General features: G+C 34.9%; 1 protein-coding gene across 3 annotated transcripts in view; it reads right to left on the bottom strand.

The window, feature by feature from the left end:
* Positions 1 to 16,971, bottom strand: part of ITGAV (integrin subunit alpha V) — a 77,765-nt gene that overhangs the window by 7,374 nt on the left and 53,420 nt on the right. For all 3 annotated transcript variants that reach the window (XM_014563032.2, XM_006189240.2, XM_032479882.1), the window contains 12 exons: positions 16,686 to 16,731; positions 15,432 to 15,539; positions 13,649 to 13,707; positions 11,974 to 12,128; positions 8,936 to 9,073; positions 6,078 to 6,145; positions 5,316 to 5,463; positions 4,694 to 4,786; positions 2,576 to 2,655; positions 2,114 to 2,194; positions 1,537 to 1,642; positions 767 to 925 (listed from right to left, as the gene is read on the bottom strand). In XM_014563032.2, the coding sequence (XP_014418518.2) occupies positions 767 to 925; positions 1,537 to 1,642; positions 2,114 to 2,194; positions 2,576 to 2,655; positions 4,694 to 4,786; positions 5,316 to 5,463; positions 6,078 to 6,145; positions 8,936 to 9,073; positions 11,974 to 12,128; positions 13,649 to 13,707; positions 15,432 to 15,539; positions 16,686 to 16,731 (1,241 nt within the window). The remainder of the gene's footprint in view (positions 1 to 766; positions 926 to 1,536; positions 1,643 to 2,113; positions 2,195 to 2,575; positions 2,656 to 4,693; positions 4,787 to 5,315; positions 5,464 to 6,077; positions 6,146 to 8,935; positions 9,074 to 11,973; positions 12,129 to 13,648; positions 13,708 to 15,431; positions 15,540 to 16,685; positions 16,732 to 16,971) is intronic.

Below are 16,971 nucleotides of genomic sequence, written 5' to 3'. Positions count from 1 at the left end.
ATACATACATATATTCATTTTCACATTCTTTTTCATTATAGGTTACTACAAGATATTGGATATAGTTCACTGTACTATATAGAAGAAACCCATTGTTTATCTATTTTATGTACAGTAGTTAGTATCTGCAAATCTCAAACTCCCAATTTATCCCTTCCCACCCCTTTTACCCACTGGTAACCATAAGTTTGTTTTTTATGTCTGTAAGTCTGTTTCTGTTTTGTAAATAAGTTCATTTGTGTCTTCTTTTTTTTTTAAGATTCCACATATGAGTGATACCATATGGTATTTTTCTTTAGCTTCTTATCTAAATATATGTGTTAGGATGGAGATGAGTATATCCAAAAGTATACAGATTCCATAAAAGACATTTTTCTAGGTCATGTAAGTCAAAAAAAGGTAAGAATAAAATGTTGTAGCTTGTCCCAAAAACAAAAATTTCAACATCCAAGCACCCCTGACACAATATTACATGTAGATAAACCACTATGCAATGAAACCAAAGTTAAATTGGGTCACTTAAGAGTATCTCCGAAGGCTCACTAAACACTACCTAAATAAATGGCTCACTAGGACTTCATGGAATTCATCCTTACTCATTACACAAAGAAACTTAATCCATAGTGTAATGGTTATAAATGAAAATATTTTTCAGAATGGGATTATTATTAAAACAGTTGTTTTGTTTCATGCATTTCTCTTATAGATTTAGAAAGAAAACCAATAAAATATCATCAGAATAAGGAGCTGCTATCAAGCACGTTACCTTAATTCTCAAAGGGTTGATCTCCATATCTGAAGTGCAGTTCATTGGCCCATCGATGTCATATTGAAGGATGTACAACAAAGTGTTATTGTTATATTTGTAAGGCCACTGAAGATTTAGCATTGCCTTGCTGAATGAACTTGGACCGTTGTTTCTCAGCTAATGAGGAAAAGAAAATGTAAATACTTTGGGCAAAAATTATTTTATAATCCTTCCCCTACATTGACTCTCAGAATCATTAAGCAACAGGATTTGAATAACAGCAGAGTTTCCATAGCTACTCCAGTATTACAACACGATCATCATTACGCAGAAGAGACCAGACTCAGCACCTGCCTCTGCGCAGGGCAGTGTGTGTCAGCATGAGAACAAACACAGGAGGAAAGCGCAAAAAAGTTACTGATAAGACGGCATAGAAAATTTTCTTCCTACAGAGACAAAATTTTGATGATCTGCTCAAGGCATTTTCAATTTTTAGTCAGGATTGAAAAATGTCCAAGTGAAAATATTCAATGATGTATTCCTTGTATTCAAGCAGAACTAATTGGTTTTAAACAACAATCTGTATAAACTGCTTTCTTTTACCACTTGAAGCTACCAGTCTAAAAAGAGTGAACTTTAGGGAAAAAAGTCAAAGAAATCTCTGGTACATATTGAAACTATGCAGAGTTTACATAATAATTAAATAGACTTTTTTTTTAAGTAGCCTAACCATTCCTCTCTGTGTTGGCTTGCTACCATGTTATCAGTTACATCCAACAACTGCAGACCTCATAGATGTGCTGAACTACTGGGCCAACATCTTCTTCGGTCTCAGGGTTCTCCTTGTGCTCCCAGTTTGGAATCGGAAGAAAGATATGATCAGGACTTGAGACTCTAAATAATGATCAAAGAAAACCTACCATGAATATCAAAATGATACGGTCAGTTCATTTTTATCCCTGTATCCAAGTGAATAAAATGAAAACTAATGAAAAAGAAAACCTACACATTTAGAAGAAAAAAAAAAAACTATATGTGTATGTGTACCTGCACATATACATGCAAACTATTGAATCTAATATAATAAGTGGACTAAGTCAATTTGCATAAAAGTTCAATAAACTTATTCTCTGCCTGCTGTTGTCACCACGTCTGATTTATTTCCAGAGGATTATCAAATAAACATGTGGGGCTTTGGAACACACCTAGGACCTTTTTCTTTCTATAGAAGCTATAGCTGCAGTGAAACCTCCACTGAACACAGATGTCTACTACCCAATAGAAGCGAGTAGCCTAAGAAGTAACCACTTTTTAAAGCAATTTAAATCTTGAGAATGAAATACTCAACTGGGTGACCATACTGACCCTCTTATCTCAACAGCAGCTAAAACAGCAAGGTCAACTCTGTGAGATACAACTGGGCTTACTTTGTCAAAGAGATTGGAGCTGAAAAAGAAAAAACACGTATTCAGGACTGAGTTGGGCATAGTCATCATCAGAATCATACACGGCGAACGCGGTGAAACTAAAAATGAACAAATTAAAAGCAATAAAGAAACGACAAACTGTATAAATCAAAATAATTATTTTTGCTAGCTTAATACCAAAAAGATGATTAAGTTTTATTTAACTTTTAGTTTTGTTTTACAGACTCAAAAGTGAAAATAAAATTATTCTTAAGATGTTAATATTGATTTAAAAATGCTGTAGTTAAGTACTAAAATTTTAGTCTCTTCTACCCTACAATCTTTAGGTATATTGCATAAAACATTTACAACAAATATTTATTCAATATTTATTGTAAATGGAAAAAAGTTATTTTCATACCTTTGGATTTGTAAATCAAATTTCACAGAAGTATCCATCTCTGATTGCTGGTGCACACTGAAACGAAGACCAGCTAAAAGCTGAAGGAGGAGAAAAAGATGGTAATGTTAGTTAAAACAATGTCTAATTAGTAAAATTTCAAATTCAATGTCCAAAGGAAAAAGAATGCTCTAAAATAAGGTTTTTGTGGGGAGGGTATAGCTCAATGGTAGAGTACATGGCTAGTATGCATGAGGTACTGGGTTCAATCCCCAGTACCTCCACTAAAAATAAATCTAAAAAATAAAAATAAATAAAATAGGGTTTTTTGAACTTACAATAAAACAGAAAGTACTTGAGCAAAGACAATTAAGTCTCATCATCTATCAAGTCTACTATTTAAGACACTTGGGCCAATCCATAATGGAACCTTTTTAACAATGATTATTTATCACAACTATATCTCCTTAAAATAGTAACTGTTCTTCACTACTATCTCCATATAATATTAACTAATTACCTTCTTATAGTAGTAACTCATATTAACTTTCCGAGAAATGCAGAAGGAAATGTTTGTTGATCCAATCAAAGTACAGCAGTTACGCACAAGGGATGTGATGACAGGAAGTGACACCTGAACTTGTGTTAATGGAGCAGGAAGGGAGAAGTGGATGGTGTACAAGAGTGAGAGAACTTGGCTAAAAAGGACAGAAGTAGGGCCAGAAGCAGAATTTCTCCACACCACTCACAACTCAGCCAACACCGAACATCCTTCTGCCGGCAGAAAGCTGTTATTTTTAAGAAAACAGCTGAGCTACAAAGTAAGAGAAAGCAGGCTTCCTGGGGATCATATAAATGACACATAAAAATGGCCCTTTTACGGGACTTCGACAAACTGCCTTCCACTTTACAAAGCCCGGGGCAGACCACGTGGTTTAACCTGGAAGCATCTATACTGAATAAGGAGTGAGTGAGAGAGAGAGAGAACAAGGACAGGAAAAAGTGAAAAGTTTGTTCACCTGTTCATGAAACACTGTTATACACATGTGAAAAAGGCAACTCTGAGTACTTTGTTCAAGCCCTCTTCCCTAAAAGACCATACACCTAGAAATAATAATTACTTTTAGTGGAAGATATATTTAATGGAAGATGGAATTTTTTTTGTAATCTATTTGACACATAACTGTGTAAATTTAAGATGTACAAAGTGTTGATCTGATACATTTATACAATGTTATCCAATTACCCTTGTAGCAATAATTACACCTCTGTCTACACCTCTGTCGCATTATATAGCTGTCTTTTTTGTGGCTGGAATAATTAAGATCTAGTCTATTAGCAAGTTTGATGATGATCATATAGTACTGTGGTCCATAATCACTATGCTGCACATTAGGGCTCTAAGACTTATTTACTACTCACTGCAAGTTTATACCCTTAAACTTCTCTAATGGGAGAGATGTTGTTTAAGGGTAGATATGGAATACTTGGTCTCATATTATCACAGACCTTCAAATTACCAATATCCATGTACTATTAAATGAAATTCAATTGAAAAGGTAACATGAAATATACTGCCTTTTTTTCCCCCTTGATACTAGGAATTCTACAAGGTGTATTTTGTTTCCTTTTTGGAGGATTTGAGAAGCGACCCACTGAGTGCTTCTTCTCAAGCTCCTGGGCCCCCTTCTCCACCACCTGAAGGGGAGCCTCCAACCACAGTGCTCTTTGATCCTACCAGGATGACCACAGAGGTTTCTAGTTAATGAACTCATTCTGGCTCACCTAAGAATGGCAGTCTTGGTGTCTGTCAGAGTTGCTATGAGGATACATTAAAGCATTAGTTTGAAATATCAAAGTTACCATCTCAGTCCTTAGTTTAAACCATGTTTCATCCATTTATGAAACTGAAAGCTAAGTTGAAGAGTAGCTTATTGAGTAGCACAACCCATCACTTTAGTATCTTAATCAAATCTAAACAAAACTCTGATAATCATTCCATTCTAAAGCAAAACCAATTTAAAGACACTATTTTGAAGTATTTATTTAAAAATATTTACTATGGACAAACTCACAGAAAAATATGCTATTCTCTATAAAAGACAAAAAAAAAAGATTCATTTAATTAAAATGTCTTACTTGAGTTCCAGCCTTCATTGGGTTTCCAAGGTCACATACAACCTGGCGGGTTTGGTTTTCTGTCTTAAATGCACAGGACAGTCTCGCTAAGGCCTTGGATAGACAAAGAAAAAGGATCAAAAGGAAAATAAATTAATGACCAGAACAAAACCAGAAGCCATAATAAGACTTTAAAGTTCCTAGACAGTATCGTGCAGGTTGATGTTTATCTTTCTTGCTTTATAAAGCAAATACATCTAACTGAGGTATGGGGGGTACGAGAGAAACCAGAATTATGCACAGTTGCCACATATAAATGTAAAAGTGTTTCTGAAAGATTCCCTAGGGAATTTAGATATATAACCATATTACATCTGACACATTATTTGATGGACAGGCTTAGACACTTTATCCAGCTGACCTTGTTTCAGGCACTTAGCTGGCAATTTTAAAATGTCCTATCAATGCATTATGCAAAGTATTAGGCTTGAAAGGAATTATGTAAGACAGGCACTCTATTGTCTTGCAATTTAGCTGTAGGTAGAACGGCTAAGCCTGTCCTACACTAAGTAGGGATGCAGCTCATTAATGTTAATGAGAACTATGAGTGCATTTCGATTTTTTAAAGAGGCAGCTTGCTTACTTCACTGTTGCGGACAACCCCAATGAAGTCAGCCTGCGGCGGGATGGAAACAATGAGCTCAGCTTCATAGGCACCTTCTCCTTGATTCTGGGCCTTAACAATCAAGGTCAGAGGGTTGTCGTCCCCAATATAGATCTTCTTTTGATCACTACAAGTTAATACAAATCTAGACAATGAAAAAAGACTGCACGACCATTCAAAGCACTGACATGTTCAACAGTGTCTTAAGATATTTTAAGACTACTTCACTGGCCCAACAGAAAACTGGAAATAGCACACTGGGTGCAAATCCAATGCTTTTCTCAGAAGCAAAAGAAAACACTGATGCCACTAGCATATCAATATCACTCATCTCAACTGCGGAAGTAATTTTATATCCCTTTGTACTTATTAATTCCATAAATGAATTTTTTCCCTAAAAGCTGAATTAATGCCTTGTCATGCTACTTACAGTATTTGCTATAATTTATATATCATATAAAATGGTAATCAGAGCCCTTTAGTTAAGAGTGTCTTCAAGAGGATATAATGTTACTTTGTGACACGCACAACTCAATGCTGAATGGAAACAGATCTGTTAACCTAGGAAACTAGTGAAAATATTATGCACATTCTTTTAAAGCTCAGTATTTATAGCTTTACTAAAAATCATGCATTATCTTTCAACATAACTAATTCTCATTACTATTACTTCGAATAGAAAAATGTGCTCTTCCATTTAAATCTCTCATTATACTGTCTATTATTTGGAGCAAAACTTACCTATCTACAGAAACTTCCAGTTTGGGTTTACAGACATTGTCTTCACCACAGTCAAGTAGAATATGAGCCTAGAAAAAATCATTTAATTTTTTTCTATGTGAGTAAATACCAACAGAGGTCACATATGCAGTGTACATCAATATATATATATATGGATGTAGGTGGATATAATTCATACATACATATATATATTTATATATAGTCAACTTTTTTTACATACATGAATGCAAAAGGGATCAAGGCTGCTTATTTATAAATAGATCACTGTAGCCAGTTAAGAATGAAAAGGAAGAAAAAAAGATTCATTGGATATAATACAATTAGTTGGAACCTTTTAGTTCTATCTCAAATTAAGTTGTTATTAATTTGGAATGAAGTGCAGAAGAGAAAGTAATATTCAAGGACTGATGGGTCAGTTTGAATCAGCTGCTGCTAAGCTAAGTTGTATGATCTTGGGCAAAATACACTTCTTTCCAGCATTTCTCATTACTGACTATGCCTCTGCCAACATAATGGAAATATGGCTGCAGAAGGTAAAAGAATAAGGAGCTGTGGATATACAGCAGCAATTCAGACAGGCAAACCAAAGGGAACAGAAACTGGACAAAATGAGGCCAGCATTTGCATGGCCATTTGGAAAGAGATAAAGAAAAAGGAACCAGAAGCATTAGTTTGCTGATTCGAGATGGGTACAGTAAGCAAAGACCTGATCTTTCTCCCTCTAGATATGACCCTGAGATGTGCCAGCTGGAGTACTCTGGAAAACCCAACAGAGAGAATAGTGGGAGGAGGCAGAAGAGGTTGGGTAGGATGTGAAGGAAGGAACATAAAAATAAAGAAAAGAGGAAAGAAAAAGAAGGTGAAGCCATTATTGTTTTGTCTACTGTTAACATCCAAAAGGCTTCGGGCCCAAAGGCAAACAAAAGGAGAGGAAAAGATTTAATGGAGAAAAATAGCGACAAGCTTTCTTTAAAAGAAAAAAAGAAAAGAAAGAAAAAGATGACTGCATGTTTCCAAGTCACAAGGGATGTACAGCTACCCCAAATAAAATCATAAGATAGAGATCTTAACTGTCAGCTTAATTGGGATGATACCCAACAATACATGTAGACAAATTCAATGACCTAGATGTAAGCAGTTGCTATGCACTTCAAGAAGGGAGAAAAAAGGCCAGGACCATTAGAACTTTGAGGTAACTCTATCAGTCATACCAAATACAACCACTACTAAATTAGTTCAGGAACAAAGAATGGATTTAATCATACGTGGTATGGTGTGTATTAAGAGTCCCAGTTAGAATGACAAATATCCGAAGTTTGGAATGAGAAGTATGATGAAATATGAATCAATGATGGTAAAGGGTACTTGACTACCTACCACTCTACATTGAAGGAAAAGGATTACAACTGCAGCGTTAAAATATGCTATCAGGAAAGACAGTTTCGGAAATGGAAAAGACAGAGCAATGTCTTCCTTTCACAGAGAACTAAATCTCTACCGTTACATACAATACCTCGCACAGAGTAAGAACTAATACATATTTGAATGAATAAATGGAAGGTGGGGGGAAAAACCACCCTTTCTGTAGAAAGCACTAAATCTCTAACTCCAAAGGATTAGGATGCAGAAAGGGAAACTCAAGAGCTGCCCTGACCAATATAGTAGCCACGAGTGAGCTACATGTGGCTTTTCAGCACTTGAAATGTACCTCATGTGACTGGGGAATTGAGTTTCACATTTCACTTAATTTTAATTAATTGAGATGTAAAAACTGATACTTAACTCTTGCTACTGAAAAACTTTTAGTAAGTTTAGAACAACTTGCCTACGTGAATCTACTATTTTAATTGTAAATTCTATGAATTCTAAACACAGAAAAAATATTTCTGATGAAGCTTTGGCATCTGAATTGAGATATGCTTAAGTTTATAATACACTCTGGATTTTGAAGACAGTAAAAAACTGAAAGTAAAGTATTTCACTGATAATGTGATTATTTGGAAATATGATCTTTAAAAAGGTAATTAAATTAAAATGACAACTTTAGGGTTGGCCCTAATCCAATATGACTAGTGCTTTATGAGGAGATTAGGACATAAACACAGAGAGGAGACCATGTGAGGACACAGGGGGAAGATGACCATCTATAATCCAACGGGAGAGGCCTAAGAAGAAAATAAAATTGTATTATTTAAGCCACTCATTCTGTGGTACTATATTATGGTAGTCCTAGCAAACTAATACAGACACATTATTAAAATTAGTTTCCAATGTTTATTTTTAATATTGTTGACCAGTAAATTTAAAATTACAAATGAGACTCACATTATATTTCTACTAGACAGCAGTACTTTATAAAGAGAGTACCATAAAAAAGTTTGTAATACAACCAGTGAAATGAAGGACCATTTCACAGGGAAGTCAATTATAAGAATGATGGGGTAGATAATTATCACAGAAATGAGAGTACATAATAAAGCCAAGAATACAGAAAGAAAGATGACTAAGAGAAGGTAATGTCATTGTTGAAACAAACGTAGGATACAAAGGAAACAAAAAAAATTCAAATAATGACGACATATTATATAAGTAAATAAACTGGCACTTCGTTATTTTCCTTGAATTATTTTACTGTTTAATGTATATGAACTGCAACCCTGTCTTTCTCTGCATATCACTAAGCTCTGAGTGGCTTTATATGTCTGCCTTGAAAATCCAGATTCCTTCCCCGTTGAATTCTCTGACTGAAAACCCAACTTTATAAAAGCAATCTCTCATGTTATCTAAAAATATAAATTGTAAGGCTTTAAAAAAGATAAAAGTATAAAAATTAATAATAAATTAATAAAGTAAGGTACCTGTCGACTGACGTTGGCAGGAGTGAACTGGTTAAGAATGGGTTGCAAGCCTGTTGCATCAGCAGCCGTTCTGTAATCCAACCAATACTCCATAAAAATTGTAATCGGAGTGAGCTTGTCTCTAAATTCAGATTCATCCTAAAAATGGAAGAGCTTTGAATTAACAATGACATCAACCTATGACATCAAACTATCTGCAGAAATCCGTAAGTGCACAATACAAAGCCAGCTGTATCCATCCCTTGATCCATTTCTACCCAAACTATTTGAAAAACTATGCTTACATAAGAATAGAGCACCCAAAATAAGATTATCATTATCCAGTAAGAACCCTTAATCATTTTTGTTTTACAATGTAATATTTGATTCACACAAAAATATATGAGGCATGTCAATAAAATGAGCACTCATACACATACCCAATATAAATAACTAGAACATAACCCACATCACTTAAGCCACTCACGTGCTTTCTCCTTTCATCCCTTTGTCTTCTTTCCAGAGGTAATCACTATCCTGGATTTTAAGTTCACCGTTCCCTTGCTTGCTGTCAATAGTTTTATGCTAGTGTCTATGTCCCTAAACAGTACGTTCTTCAGTTTGCTTTTCCTGTTTATTTTTAAATGAGATCACGTATACTCTTGTGATTTACTTTCTACTCAGCGCTCTTTTTAAGATTCATCCATGCAGTTGCCTAGGGTAGCCGAGGTTAATTTTTACTGTTGAGTAATATTCATCATATAACAAACCCACAATTTATTTATCCATTCTTCTGTCAATGGTTATTTGGATTATTTGGGGGTTTTTGTTTGTTTTTACTATTATCAAAAAAAAAGTTGTAATGTACTGTGCTACACAGTAGCAAGTAGATCTGTCAGCTCTATAAGATAAACCATACTGTTTTCCAAAGTCTTTATAACAATTTACACTGCCACCAGCAATGTGTAAAAATTCTCATTAATTCACATCTTGAATGGGTACTGGCACACTTTATCTGAATGTAAAATGGTATTTCTTTATAGTTACAGCTTAAGGTATTTGCCTTGTTTCCTCAAATCATGAACAGTTATTTAATTTAATCAACAACTTTCCCTGCACTTAAGTAAGAGGGTCATGTTTTTAGTCTATTCATGTGTTAAGTTATACTTCCATACTTTTTATGTTGACCCACCCCAGGATAAATCCAAGTTGGTCTATTTCAAAATCTTTTTTTAATAAACTGCTAAGATGTAGTTTGCTTACATTTGGGTAGTAACTTTACATCTATGTCTTTGTGTAAGACGGGCACACATTCTCCTTGCTTGTATTATCTTTGATCAGTCTGGGTATCAACTACACTAGCTACACAGACTAAGCTGGAAATATATTCTGTTTTTCTATTCATTCAAAGAGTTTAATATTGGAATGTCTCATTCCTGACTGTTTGGTAGATATTGCCTGTAAAAACCATCTAGGTTTTATGATTCTTTGTGTAAAGATTTTTAACTGCCAGCTCAAAATTTTAAATGGTTTATATAGTTAAATGGATTGTTCAGGTTTTCTGTTTCCTCATATGACAGCTGTATTATGTTTTCCTAAAAATATCTTTATTTTGTCTAAGTTTTCCTGTGTGTTAGCACAAAGTTGTTCATAATATTCTAATTCCTCTTTTATCTGTAGTCATGTCCCTTTTCAATGATTAATTCTGTAGAGGTTTTTTGTTTTTCCTTCAATTTCTTCTTAGTCAATCTTTCATTTAAATTAAATAGTATTTAGGGGAGGGTATAGCTCAGTGGTAGAACACAACCTCCGTGTGCACAAGGTCTGGGGTTCAATACCCAGTACCTCTAACGGAAAAAAAAAGAAATTTACAAAAAAAGTTAAATTAAATAGCATTTAAGGTTATCCATCTACCTTTACATTAAGCTTCTGGGATATCCTACACATTTTGATATGCAATATTTTCATTATGAGTCACTTCTAAATAAATTTCTAATACGACCTCCTTCTTGATCCATAAGTTATTTAAAATCACAATTCCTAATTCTCAATCTATCTTTGTTACTGATTTCTAAAAATTGCACTATAAGCAAAGAGCGTATTTTCTATGATTCCAATTTTCAGAAATTTGTTCAGACTTCCTTTATGACCTAAATATGGTCAACTTTCATATTCTTTTTTAGACGCCAAATTCTGTATAGGTCTCCTAAATCGAGCTTATCAATTATGTTGAGTCTTCTAAGTCTTTACCGATGTTCTCATCTTTAAAAAAACAAAATAACATATCTTTTATTTCTTTAAACGTTTCATATACATTTATATTTTGTAACTGATAATTCAACTTCTCGAGCTTTTGCAAGACTAAGAGTTGTTTGTCGTTTCTTCTAATGGCTTGCTTCCGCATATGATTAAGCACTTTTTTCAGAACTGAATTCCTATTTGATTGGCCTTAACCTATGTGACCCACATTAGACTGTTCAGTGAAGCCTTGCATTTACTCTCGCTGGAGTCAGAGCGCATCTTTGTTCTGGGAACACTTTAGTCTCATGGAAGAGTCTGGTCCTAATGCAGGGGATTCAGGTCAGACCCCAGGCTTGCAGAAGGCCTAGGCGAGTCTGAATCCCTGTGCTGGTGTCTGCGAGTACTGATCGCCCTCTGCCCGGGCTCCATCCCACCCAGCAACCCTGGCTCACACATTTGCTTACAACTCACAAGTCAGGTTTAGCCAATGATTTTTTTTAATTGATTGCTTGTTTGAGGGAGAGGGTAGGGGGGACTGGAGTTTGCTTTTCTTTTTCCCCACTGTCTTGAGAGTCCAGCAATGTTTAAGAAATACATATGTCATAATTTATTCAGTAGCATTTTTGTGGCAAGGTCACGTGGAATATCCAGCCTGACAAGAGAAGTCCATGACTCAAGTCTGACTCCTCAAAAAGCCCCATTTCCTCAAATGTATTTTTCTATATTTTCCTTTTGATTTAACACCAAAAAAATTTTTTACAGAAAGTGAAAATCACTTAGAAGAAAGAACAGACAATGGAGCAGGAAGTACCCCTTACCCGCAGATATGCTATCAGCTCCTCACACTGCATCTGTCCCCCTCGTGAAATGGTCATGTTCTTGGAGTGACCCGGGGACCTGTTATGGAGAAACAGTGCTCGTCGAATTGCTCCTTTTTGCTTGAGTTTATCCAAAAGAAGCTCCACCTGGAAGTCTATATAAACCAAAGGATTTATAACCAACAGAATCTTTACAGACACCCATCTGTCCTAAATATCTAGAGTTTTCACGTAAACAGAGATACATATTTATTCCTTAAGACATAATTTGCTTCTAATTCATTCAAGAGTGTCTAGACATTGTTAGTGAGACCACAAGATATTAATACTGAATAAATAGTTAATAATTAAATAATTAACCCAGCTCTCCCCCAAATTAATGTCATCTATTAATTCAGACAATAGGTAACTATGGTAATAGAACAACTATCAGAGGGGAAATTTTTCCCTTTAATTTAAGCCGAGGAGAGGAAGTTCAGAAATGAAACACATGAATTAAGACTTCCACCACTAGTGCAGGTAGCAGGACTCGTGCTGATAGCGAGTAAGAAACGTCTACTAACAGGCACCCATTCCCTACGCCATGCTGGTGACCATGATGAACGAACAGTCTGCATCACTTGCAACTCCTACTTCTAACGAAGCTGCAGATCGAACTGTCAGATAAATGTGTCCTTCATGAAGCAAGTGACCCAACATAGCTGACTGGGTCACGAATCATCTTAAAATGAACGTGCAGCCAATAGTATGAAGCACAATTGCTAGATTACAGCCTTCTAAGATTCAGTTCTTTAAACAGTTTCCTCAAAGGAGGTAAGAGTGCAGACCTTTAAAACCACAAATCTCTTTCCAAGTTTTCTCTAAATGTTGAACTTCGTGCCAAATTTGGGTGAAAACCCAGGGTTATTCTGCTTCCAGTTCTGCTCCACCCACCCTTTGAGAAAAAGCAAGCTCCTGCTTCAGGCCTCTGGGAACTGCCATTTCCTCTTTGCAGAACCCTCCTCCAGACATCCCTTAGCTCCTTCATGTCCTCCTTTACCTCCCAGAGAGGCCTTGCCTCGCCACCCTGTGGGAACGCTCATGCACAAACACCCCCCACCAGACTCAGTCCTCTATCCCCGCTTTGTTGTTACTCCTTAGCACCGAACACACCGACAGATCTCGACAACAGTCACTTAACCCTCCTAGCCTGCTCTCAGGACCACAGAAAACTTTTCCTGGAAGGGAAGAGTCAGGTTAGAGTTTGCGGCATGGGTTCCATTTAGCGGTCAAACTTTTTCTCCTTCTATTTCTAAACCACCTCTACTCCCAAGACTGCTGAGGCTTCTCCACGACATAAAATACAAACTTCTCAGTAGGTCACTGACTTATAAACAATGATACTCATTTCCCTGAGAATTCATTTGTCTCACACTGGTAGCTGCTTAACTTTCTGAAGGCCGTATTTACCACTTGGTGGGCTATTTTGTTCACAATGTCAGTAAAGAAATGTGTTGCTTCTGAATTGGCTTAAGAGTGGCCAAAGTAATTACACTGCAATTTTAACGTCTTTGAGCATAAACATTCAAATAAAAAAAATAACTAATTGAGTAGCTATTCAAATACCCTAAAACATGTTTTAAGACTGTGTGTGCAGCATCATTAAAATAATATAATTTTTCCATAGAATACTTACTAAGTTTCATGGGAAGTGCTCCTTTGCCATCTGCCTTTAAGCAGAACCTGACATTAAAACTGTAGAAAAACAAAACATATATGCAAGATCTATAATCCAGTTTAGACATTTTTAAATATCACCCAAATCTCACTTTCTAATACAGTGTTTACATTGTAAAATCTTTTATCTCCCTTTATGTCTTAACATTATTCTTAAAACATGAAACTATACAGAATAATCTAATTCATCCTTTAGTAATTTAGGCACGTTTCCTTTAATGGTACCTTAATGAGAAAAAAGAAAGAAAGAGAATTTCCTAACCTCTTCTCAAGTTTACAGAATCTGTTGATAAATCTAAATGAGGGAAATGACAGTCCAGATTTAAAATAACTGTCTCATTTATTAAAAAGCCCCACAGAACTTTAATTAGCAAGCTCCTTGAGAACAGTGTATTTTTCAATTTATTAATAGTTCATGACATCATTTTAATAGATTGTGTCTAGCATCTTAAAAAACTAAATTAAATATGTAAAATTGACTTAAGTATCAAGGGTAAGATTTCATGAAACTTTTGTTTTAATTACATGTATGTATTTATTGGATTGTGATGCAAAATGTATTTCATACCCTATGCCATAATCAAAAACATGTGAAAGCTACTGCTCTACTTAGTGTATTTGAAGCCTTCATACTGTTACCATAGTCATAAGCATACTATCAGCAACTTCACCAGGATACACTGGGTGAGTGAAAGGAAGAAAGGCAGTAAAGTTGAGAGTGAAAAATCTTAAACACAACTTCACTGCCAATCAGTGAAAACGAAGACCAAATATTACTGAATTTTTAATGCAATCCAATGAAAGAAATAAAAATTTGATTATAACCATGTTTATTTAATATGTATTTTATTGTAAATAAAATTTTGAAAAATAATTTTAATAATGATAATAAATAATTCAAAAACAAATTCAGGAAAAACGCCTTTTAATTAGCTGTTGTGAAGTAAAATTTTCCCATCTTACAATCATCCTACCCTTCTTCTCCAAGTTCTCTCTGATTTTTCTGCGTGAGCAAGGAACACAGACAGTGTTCCCCAAAGTGGGGCACGCGTGGTGAGTTTCATAGTATGTGGGTGGGTCAAGACTTTTCATTACTAATTTTGCATTGATTTTGAGATGTATGAGAAACATACTGGTTTCTCTATTTTATGTGTTTTAAAGTAAATCATGAATCAATTCAAAGAAAAAATTTTAAGAAAATTATAAATAAGGCAGAATGAACATATAGCAAAATCAAGCAATACAGAAAAAAGTAACCCACAAACAATGGAGACTTGAAAAAGAATTTAGACATTAAACTTAAAAGAAACTGTATTTTTCTTCAGAAACAAGGAACAAATAGAAGACCAATATACTAAAGCAAAATAATTTTTTATACAGCTAGTCAAGATATTAAATCTGAAAAAGATCATAGTTTTTAAAAATTAAAATGTTCACAGGAATGCTTGGAATTAAATATGAGTTCTGAAATTTTATTAGCTTTTCTTCTTTTTGAATATATTCACTGAGTATGCATATTTTAAAAGTTAGTTTCATACTAGTTTATAGTATATTTCTCGAGCCTTCTACATTATCTTCTTCGGAACAGTATTTCTATAATTCAATCTATGATATGAGAATAGAGTATATCCATAGAAACTGCGTTAGCAATATTTCAGCTCCCACACCTTCATTTTCAATTGTCTTTATAATGATTAGACCAACAATCAAAATAATAACTATTATTAAACAAATACCCTTACCAGGAAACTTTGAGCTCTGTCCCAGGCAGTGGGCAGGTTTTATTGTCTTGATTTAAAATGCTAGGGTACACTTCAAGGCCAGCGTTTACAGTGATAACTGGTCTGGCCCTGGTTAAAAAAAAAGAAAGAAAAGAAAATGAAAATGAAAAAAGTTATTTAAAATGTTAGATTAATCTAAGCATTTTAGGTTCACATTCACTGTACATACAATGCAACGTTTGCCAAAGCAGTATTTATAATAGCAAAAAGAAAAAAACAACATAACACAGAAGGACCAAGCATCCCAGTTTGTGCAAGACTGTCCTGACTTTAACAGTGAAAGCCCCACATCCTGGCAAATCCCTCAGTTCCAGGCAAAGCAGGACAACTGGCCACAACCATATCAGAATGCAGCCCATTAAAGCAGGATGGTTAAACAAGTCAGGGGATCGCTACCTAATGCAACACGACACAGCGGGGGAAATGAGTGCTGTACAGTCATCTGCGCTAATGTGGTATGACCTCGAAGACGGAGCCAAGACAGAATTTTAGTCTAAGAGGGGAAAAAACACCATGTACAAAGGATGCGATACACACACACATGATTTTTTAGTGAATAGAATTTTTCTGGACAGACATACTAATAAACTAGTAACGAGCGTGAGGGGAAGTATTTTTTTTATTGTATGCCCTTCCTTCCATGACATGGAACCAGTGTTAGTTTTCCTGCCATGTGTAAACACAGCCCACAGAAGTGTCAACATCCTAGTCTACCCCAGATGCCAGATGATACCGTACGGCATGAGGAAGTTATGACAGAGACTTACTGGGAATATGTACAAAGCTGGGAAATACAGAAGTGGATTTATACCTACTGCTCTAATAAAAATATTCATTTTGGGAGCCATCACATACTGCCCTTGTGGTCACAAAACGCTGTGGCACAAACACCAAGCTAATTTCTTGTCTCTTAGAGGAAAACGTAAACTATCACTTTAAACTTGTATAATCTAAAACACAGGAAAACCTCTTTGAACACAATTTAAAGAAGAGGGAAAATCCTGAATGCTTTTTCAAATAAAAAATCTATAGCTTTCTCTACGTTGGGATCTCTTAGTATCACTACTACTTGCCTGCAGCAAATCTTGAATCGAAAGAACGTATTTTATCGTTACTTCACGAAAACTAAACTGAAATTCAAACACTGGTACTTAACGTAAAACTTTCATATAATTCAGAATATTCCTCTATTATTGGATATGAAAACATGCTTACCTGTATAATACAGCTCTATCCACACCAAAAGCCCCTACAATTAAATCTTAAAAGAGAGTAGAAAAAAATGTTAATAATAATAATATAGTGTTATTTAAAATTTACATACCATCCTATAAAACTTTCAATGAATATAATAAAGATTTAGGCACATCCTCAAAACTATTCTTCATTAAGTAGTTATAAGACAATGTCTAAAAGGCTAAAATGTATATGAAAACTCTAAATACACTTTCATCAAACTAATCATAAAACTTAATTTTTCATCTATCCTGGTAGACAAGAA

Source organism: Camelus ferus, chromosome 5 (assembly GCF_009834535.1).
Source record: "Camelus ferus isolate YT-003-E chromosome 5, BCGSAC_Cfer_1.0, whole genome shotgun sequence".
NCBI classification, from domain to species: domain Eukaryota; kingdom Metazoa; phylum Chordata; class Mammalia; order Artiodactyla; family Camelidae; genus Camelus; species Camelus ferus.
This window is presented reverse-complemented; position numbering and strand designations above follow the sequence as displayed.